This window comes from Epinephelus moara, chromosome 22, assembly GCF_006386435.1.
Source record: "Epinephelus moara isolate mb chromosome 22, YSFRI_EMoa_1.0, whole genome shotgun sequence".
NCBI lineage: Eukaryota > Metazoa > Chordata > Actinopteri > Perciformes > Serranidae > Epinephelus > Epinephelus moara.
Window position 1 is genome coordinate 191,133 of NC_065527.1, and position 9,279 is coordinate 200,411.

At 39.9% G+C, this 9,279-nt stretch overlaps 1 protein-coding gene across 1 annotated transcript in view; it reads right to left on the reverse strand.

Annotated features, from left to right (window-relative positions):
* Positions 1-2,271: 2,271 nt before the first annotated feature.
* rnmt (RNA (guanine-7-) methyltransferase) overlaps positions 2,272-9,279 on the reverse strand; it is a 14,888-nt gene continuing 7,880 nt past the window's right edge. The window contains exons 6-11 of the mRNA XM_050035154.1: positions 5,582-5,763; positions 5,064-5,228; positions 4,790-4,907; positions 4,121-4,222; positions 3,877-3,910; positions 2,272-2,448 (exon numbers count right to left, since the gene is read on the reverse strand). Of these exons, the coding sequence (XP_049891111.1) occupies positions 2,411-2,448; positions 3,877-3,910; positions 4,121-4,222; positions 4,790-4,907; positions 5,064-5,228; positions 5,582-5,763 (639 nt within the window). The 3' untranslated portion in view covers positions 2,272-2,410. The remainder of the gene's footprint in view (positions 2,449-3,876; positions 3,911-4,120; positions 4,223-4,789; positions 4,908-5,063; positions 5,229-5,581; positions 5,764-9,279) is intronic.

Consider the following 9,279-nt stretch of genomic DNA (forward strand, 5'->3'; position numbering starts at 1 on the left):
TAAGTTAACAGTAGGATTTTAAATTCAATTCTGGATTTTACAGGGAGCCAGTGCAGCGACGCTAAAACGGGAGAAATATGATCTCGTTTCTTAGTTCCTGTTAGTACACGTGCTGCTGCATTCTGAATTAGCTGGAGAGTTTTTAAGAACTTACTAGAGCTACCTGATAATAGAGAGTTACAGTAATCCAGCCTAGACGTAACAAAAGCGTGGACCAATTTTTTTGCATCTTTTCGGGTCAGGATAGGCCTAATTTTCGCAATATTACGCAGATGAAAAAATGCAGTCCGTGAGGTTTGTTTTAAATGAGAATTAAAAGACAAATCTTGATCAAATATTACTCCGAGGTTTCTTATGGTAGTGCTAGACGCCAGAGCAATGCCATCAAGAGAAACTATGTCATCACATAAACAGTCTCTGAGTTGTTTCGGGCCAAGAACAATAACTTCAGTTTTGTCTGAATTTAACATCAGGAAATTGGTGCTCATCCAAGTTTTTATGTCTTTAAGGCAGTTATGGAGTTTAGTTAATTGATTACTTTCTTCTGGCTTTATCGATAAATACAACTGAGTATCATCCGCATAACAATGGAAATTTATGGAGTGATTTCTTGAGTTACCTAAAGGAAGCATATATAGAGTAAATAGGATTGGTCCGAGCACAGAACCTTGCGGAACTCCATAACAAACTTTGGTACGTAAAGACAATTCATTATGAACATCAACAAACTGAAAACGATCAGATAAATAAGATTTAAACCAGCTTAGTGCAGAACCTTTTAGGCCAATTAAGTGATCCAGTCTCTGCAGTAGAATTTGATGGTCAATTGTGTCAAACGCCGCACTAAGATCTAATAAAATGAGGGTCATAAGGACAGAGGGATGTCGTATGCTGTAAAGCCCTGTGAGGCAAATTGTGATTTGTGATATTGGGCTTTATAAATGAAATTGATTGATTGAATTGATTAAAACAAGTACAGAGACAAGTCCTTTGTCTGAAGCAATCAGAAGGTCATTTGTAATTTTAACTAGTGCTGTCTCAGTGCTATGATGCACTCTAAATCCTGACTGAAATTCCTCAAATAAATTATTATCATGGAGAAAATCACACAGCTGGTCTGCGACTACTTTCTCAAGGATCTTTGACATAAAGGGCAGATTAGATATTGGTCTATAGTTGGCTAACACCTCTGGATCCAGGGTGGGCTTTTTTAGTAGAGGTTTAATTACAGCTACCTTAAAAGACTGTGGTACATAGCCTGTTAATAAGGATATATTGATCATATCTAATATATGAGTATTAACTAAAGGAAAGACCTCCTTAAGTAGCCTAGTTGGGATGGGGTCTAAGAGACACGTTAATGATTTGTGTGAAGAAGAGAAGTGAAGAAAAGAGAATCAAAAACTAAACAAGACTTTTCCCTCAAACGGAAGTCCGTCTCCTCCTGGTCCTTTTTTCCACCTTCTGATGTTAACCGTTTGCCTAGCTTGCAAGAGTGGCTACACACATAGTGAGGGCAGAACAATGACATTTACGCCAGGGCCACACCGGACATGGAAGCACTGCGAATAGCCTTGAAGCGAAGCCAGTTTCCCTTCGGCGCCCATGTTAACCGATTCTGTCATCCACACCGGCCGTGCCGCGCAGCTCCACGGCCAGCGCTGCAGCGATCGTTTCAGCATCTGGTCTATTTTCTGCGTGAGCCGTGAGCGAATTTGTCATGCTGGGCAGGAAGTCAAACAAAGAAACAACAACAGCATCCGGTCAATTTTCAGAATAAAACAAATTTCAAAATAAAACACCCCGTTTGACAAATGCGATGTATATATGTGTGTGTTTATATACATATTAGTCAGTGATATCTAGAGAGAGAGTGGACCGGCTATAGGGGGTGGGGGTGGGGCACACACACGCAAACAGAGAGAGATACCCATGATGGAAAAACAGCCTCAAATGTGACAGAGACAACAGCTGGGAGCAGAAGCGCTTGTTGACCAGCATGGAGAAATGCGCGTCTGATGTGAACAGGCTCGCGTGAGAATTTCGGTGCGCTGCGCTTTGCAGTACTTCGTTGGCAGTGTGGCCCTGGTGTTACACCACCTGTTCAACAAGTCGACACCCCCCCCCCCACCTGGTGACCTGCTATAACGTGGATGACACCACGAAGTGACTGTATGATGTCATCACTCACCTTTAACCTCGGTCAGTGGTTACATATATAACTCCTGTTCTCTGCAGACACTCAGACCATCAATAACACAAAAACAGGAAACACTTTAAATTGACTTTTAATTCATTTTAACATCAAACAAAATTCATATTTATCAAAAAAAAAAAAAAAAAAAAAAACTGTACAAACACACAAAGATAAAATCAGCAGGAAGTGAGGACGAGGACGCTGTCTTCATCTTCAGGACATCTTCTGGAAGACAAACACCAGGTAGATACCTGGACAGGAGGCAGGGGGACAGACAGAGAGAGAGAGTACAGACAGACATAGGACAGAAAGAGGACAGACAGACAGAGAACACACAGACAACGGAAAGAGGACAGACAGACAGACAGAGGACAGACAGACAGAGAACAACGGACAGACAGAGAACAGAGAGAGAAAGGACAGAGAGTCAGACAGACAGACAGACAGAGGACAAAGAGAGAACAGATAGACAAGAGACAGACAGACGGACAAACGGACAGAGAGAGGACAGAGAGACAGACAAACATGCAGAAGATAGAGGACAGACAGAGAGAGAGAGGACAAACAGACACACAGAGAAAGGACAGAAGACAGAGACAGACGGATAGAGAGGACAGACAGACAGAGAACAGACAGAGGACAGGCAGACAAAGGATAGAGGACAAAGAGACAGATAGACGGACAGACAGAGGACAGACAGACAGACAGACAGACAGAAGACAGAGAGAGAACGAAAAGAGGACAGACAGACAGAGAGAGGACAGACAGAGGACAGAGAGAGAGAAAACAGAAAGAGGACAGACAGACAGAGAAAGAATGGGGACAGACAGACAGAGAGAGGACAGACAGAGAGACAGAGGTTTATCATGACCAGAAATATTTAAAGTCACTGATTAAAACTGTATTTAACGTCTAAATGTTTTAGTTTATTTTCTGTTAACGATGAAAGACTTTTAACCAAACGATTTATCTGAAACAGTGAAGTTAACGTTAAGATTTATCTGAAACAGTGACGTTAACGTTAAGATTTATGTAACAGTGAAATTAACGTTAAGATTTATCTGAAACAGTGAAGTTAACATTAAGATTTATCTGAAACAGTGAAGTTAGCGTTAAGATTTATCTGAAACAGTGAAATTAACGTTAAGATTTATGTAACAGTGAAATTAACGTTAAGATTTATCTGAAACAGTGAAATTAACATTAAGATTTATCTGAAACAGTGAAGTTAACGTTAAGATTTATCTGAAACAGTGAAATTAACATTAAGATTTATCTGAAACAGTGAAATTAACGTTAAGATTTATCTGAAACAGTGAAATTAACATTAAGATTCATCTGAAACAGTGAAGTTAACGTTAAGATTTATCTGAAACAGTGAAATTAACATTAAGATTTATCTGAAGCAGTGAAGTTAACGTTAACATTTATGTAACAGTGAAATTAACGTTAAGATTTATCTGAAACAGTGAAGTTAACATTAAGATTTATCTGAAACAGTGAAGTTGACGTTAAGATTTATCTGAAACAGTGAAATTAACGTTAAGATTTATCTGAAACAGTGAAGTTAACGTTAAGATTTATCTGAAACAGTGAAATTAACATTAACATTTATCTGAAACAGTGAAGTTAACGTTAAGATTTATCTGAAGCAGTGAAGTTAACGTTAAGAAACTTACTGGCTGCTTCCCACTCAGATCTGCTCAGAGTGCCCTGCAAACAGACAAACAAACACACACTGTTAAACAAAACATGACCGAACCAGCAGGAACCTGAGTCAGACTGTGTGATGTTAGAAGGGTTAGAGTCAGGGGGTCAGGATTATCGGGTTAGGGGTCAGGGGTCAGGATTATCGGGTTAGGGGTCAGGGGGTCAGGATCATCGGGTTAGGGGTCAGGGGGTCAGGGGTTAGGTTGGACCTACCAGTGGTAGTCTGACATCAGCTCTGCTGCAGAACTCTTTAGCATGTTCGTACTCTCCTCTGCTGTCTGTCGCCGGTCGACCTCCATCCTCACACGGGAAGGGCTGAAACATACATCCACATGGGTCAACAAACATTAATGACACGGGTCAACACATGATGAGTACACAAATCAACACATCATGAGTACACGGGTCAACACGTAATGAGCACACGGGTCAACACGTGATGAGTACAAGGGTCAACACATGAGTACACGGGTCAACACGTGATGAGTACACGGGTCAACACGTGATGAGTACACTGGTCAACACATGATGAGCACATGGGTCAACACGCGATGAGTACATGGGTCAACACGTGATAAGTACACGGGAAATACATGTTACCAACAACAGAAGTGTATTTTAACAACACAGTAAAAACGTGTAGTACATAGTTATTCACACAGGAAGTTCATGTTACCTACATATGAGCAATAATCTGGTGTAAATAAATTTAATCGGTCTCATAAACAACAACAACAACAACAACAACAACAAGATATTCATCTGAACCAACATTACATTTGTTTTTATTGTGATTACATCAACTAATGAACAATAAACACCACAACGAGAACATGTGACACGTGACGGGACTGAAGGCTCAGTGACCTGATGAAGTTTTACCTCCAGAGCCATCATCTTCATCATCAGGCTGCGATGATGCTCCTTCTTCACCTTCTCCTCAAAGAACTCAGAGAACCTCCTCTTCATCACCAGACGCATGTTGTAACGTCTCGCCATCCTGAGGAGGAGGAGGAGGAGCAGGTGGAGAAGAGAAGAGAAGAGAAGAGAAGAGAAGAGAGGCATTACAGTAGAACCAGTTAAGTATGATCCATGTTGACACATGATGACGATGTCATCTCCCTGTGACGTATTAATACAAATAATAAACTCTTACTGTTGGAACAGGGGAAAATAGACGAGTGACTCTGGAACATCGACAACGTCGTGGAGGCTGAAGTGATACTGACAGCCGAACAGAGGGTAGGAACCTTTGGACTGGAAGGACACTTTAAAAACCTCATTACCAAACGACAGAGAGTCCGACGCCTCCAGGCGTTTCCTGTCCAGGAAGAGGAGCAGAAGAACAACAAGAAGGCACTTCATTACTCTGATCAGGGTCACCTGCTCCACAGGTTCACACATCAGTCAGTTTGTTTTGTCTATTTTTAAATACCATGGTCATCAATTCATTTCTATTTCTGTATATTGCAACGATTTTAATATTATTATCCTTACCTGCCCAGGGACTACGGGTGGAAATTAGCAAAGCTGCTATAACCTGGCTCAAGACATCTTTTCTTGTTTCTACAAGATTGTTTATTTGTGCATTGTCCCTGTTTTAAATAAATAAATTTCAAATTCCAATTCCAACATTAAACACCATGAACTTCCTGTCAAGACCTTTATTCTTACACAAGTTCGAAGGCATCCGGTGTCGTTCCGATGAAGTAACCTCCTGGTTTCAGACGCTCACAGGCATTTCTCAGCATCATGTTGGCCTTCTGTTCGCTCTCAAACGAGTAGTGATACACAAACTGACAGCTGCAGATGTCAAACATCAGCTCAGGGTCGTCCAGCTTCTCCGACAGCACCTCCTGAAACACGTCAAACAGTTCAAGTCACGTTCCCAACAGTTAGAGTCACGATTCTAAGAGTTTGAGTCACGATTCAGAGTTCGAGTCACAATTCATAAGAGTTAGAGTTACGCTTCTTAGAGTTCAAGTCACTATTCAAAGACTTCAAGTCATGATTCAAAGAGTTCGATTCATGACTCAAAAGAGTTCCAGTCATATTTCTAGGAGTTCGAGTCACAATTCTAAGAGTTCAAGTCACGTTTCTCAACCCGGAAATGGTTAAAAGAGTCAGACAGGAAACTACGGAAAACCACAGGGGACAAAAACATCTCAACACTGATTTTCATATAATTGATTTGAACTGATTTAACTGGAATTAACTGATCTTGACTAATTTTAACTGCTTTTACCGATGAAACTGATTTTAACTAATTTAATTGATTTTAACTTAGTTTACTGGCTCTAACTGATTTTAACTAATTTAATTGATTTTAACCGAGTTTACTGGCTCTAACTGATTTTAACTAATTTAATTGATTTTAACTGAGTTTACTGTCTCTAACTGATTTTAACTGACTGTAACTGATTTCAACTGATTTTCCTACATCTAAATGTTTGTAAATAATTTAACTGATTTTACCAAATCTAACTGATCTACACTGATTTAACTAGATTCACCTGGTTTAAACTGGTTTAATTTAATTTAATTTAATTTTAATTTTATATACTTTATTAATCCCCGAGGGGAAATTCAATTTTACACTCTGTTGTCAATTACACACAGGTCCGAACACACACATGCACAAACTGGACCTATACATGCACTAAATGGAGAGATGTCAGAGTGGGCTGCCCATGACAGGCGCTCCGAGCAGTTGGGGGGTTCGGTGCCTTGCTCAGGGGCACCTCGGCAGTGCCCAGGAGGTGAACTGGCACCTCTCCAGCTACCAGTCCACGCTCCACATTTTTGGTCCGGACGGGGACTTGAACAGGCTACCCTCCGGTTCCCAACCCAAGTCCATATGGACTGAGCTACTGCCGCCCCAACTGATTTAACTGATTTTGACTGATCTAAACAGATTTTACTGGATTTAACTAATTTTAACTGATTTAAGTGATGTTTAACCAATCTAACTGAATAACTGATTTAACTGAATTAAACCGATTTTAACTTATTTACCTGCATCTAACAAATTTTCACTGCCTTTAACTGATTTTACTAGATTTGACTGATTTAAATTGACTTTCATTCATTTCACTGGATTTAACTAATTTAACTAATTTTACTAGATTTAACTTATTTTATCTAATTAAACTGACTTTAACTGATTTTACTGGAATTGACTGATTAAAACTGATTTTAATGATTTCACACAAACAGATTTAACTGATTAAGTGGGATCTAACTGATTTTAACTGAACTGATTTAAACTGATTTCAACAGATCTTACTGAATTGAACTGATTTTCACGAATTGAACTGACATTAACTGATTTGACTGGATTTCACTTATTCAAACTGCTTTAACTGATTTAAAATGATTTCACAGATTTAACCTGATTTTAATTGATTTAATGGTTTATAACTGATTTTACTGACTTTACTGGATTTCAGAGATTTTTCGAGGATTAACTGATTTTGGCGGATTTAACTGATTTAACCTGATTTTAATGGATTTCAGACCCACATTAAAAATAAATCAAGTTTTTGTGTAATTGTAAAAAGTTTAGATCTTTAACAGAGAACTTTTTGTTTAACGTAGTTCAATCTCTGTTAAAAAGAATATCGTCAATCGTTCAGTGTGATTGATTACAGATCGTTACCCTGACCCTTAATTACAGATTGTGACTCTGACCCTTAATTACAGATGGTTACCCTAACCCTTAATTACAGATGGGTACCCTAACCCTTAATTACAGATCGTGATCCTGACCCTTAACCTCTCTAACTCCCCCAGGACGCCGATGTCCTCACTCCCCCCCTCCTCTGTTAAATGGTATCTCCCAGGCGCACTACGTCATCAAACCATGTGATGTTTGGTACTGCTGGATTCAGTAAACTCGCGACTTTTCAAAAATAACATCGTTTTTCTTTTATTTATTATGTATTTCGCACCAGAGCAGCCTAAACAAGTCATGTCATGCCGTTTTTCGACGGGAAAAGTTAAAGGATTACTCGCGATCTTATGCGGACCGGCGAGTGGGGACTTAGATCTTTTATAAAAGCTAAGAGTCTCACTCCTACCACTATTTTTGGCTGAGATATACCGTCTAGAAAGTGGGATCATAACTTTCACGTTTCATATGCAGTGTTTTCTCTACATTCATTTAGGAGTGGCGGGCCGCCATTCCTAAATCCTAGCCGCCGCTCCTTCAAATTTATTTATTTTTTTTTTTTTATTGTCACAAATACACCACCGCCGCATGTCTCCACCTTCACAGCAGAGTCCTGCACTGGGGTAAACTACAGATAACTATCGTGCTCAGTATCTACTCTTTGGCGACGTTAATTACTCGCGAGAGTGCGGCCTTGAAAGTGACATCACGTCAAGCACCCAGGCACCAGGTCAGAGAGTCAGAGGAGTGTCGTTTTGGAAAATAGGGCAGCGATTTACCGGAGAAAAGGTAGACTTATTAGCTTAAGATAACTCATAATAGATTTTACAAGTTAAACAGACATTTGCAAAATATTGATGGCCAGCTAACGTTACGTAACATATCAGTAGCTTAAGTTAATTGGGCCAGGTGCCAACTCAGTGTCGCTAACGTGAGTAAACTAACTGATAGCATTAAGCTAATATCTACATGCCATGATGTAACTGCTGACTGCATTTTCAGATGAGCTTGTTCAAATATTTTTCGAAGAAGAGAAAGACACCTGATGAAGATGATGCTAGTCAGGTATCATTAGCTTTTTACTGACTCATAAATGATGATGGTTAGGTAAAAAATTGTGTTCACACTTGTAATCAGATGTGATGTGAGTGTAAATTATCTAATGTAAATGTTTTATGTAAACATATAAGACAAATAACATTAGACAGGGAGGAGCAGTGGAACAAAGTGAAGGAGAGCAGAGTACAGCAGGGGGAGAGCCGAGTGAAGGAGCAGGAGAGCAAAGTGATGGTGCAGGAGAGAGAGAGATGAGAGTAGGCTGGCTGACGTGCTGACGTATTGCGGTAAGCGAGTTGTGTCATTTCCGGTGTTTCTGTGACAGCGTCTCCTTACTGCTCTGGTGAATTCTACTAGCCTGCTTTCTGCTTTCTCACTTCAGTTGCTTTAACATCTACTTCAAGTCTTAACCCACACTGGTTCTGTTTAAGCACTTATAGCTCTCCTCCTTTCTACGACTTTCTCACTAATCTCTTAGCTGTTGTTTGCATGTTACTAGCCTTGGTAGCTACATTAGCTTTACAGTTAGCGATGGCTTCTCCCTCTGCTCTTTCTTGCTCGGTGTGCCAAATGTTCAGTTATGCCTCTGCCTCCTTTAGCGACAGTGGTAATTGTAATAAGTGTAGCTTATTTGCTGCGTTGGAGG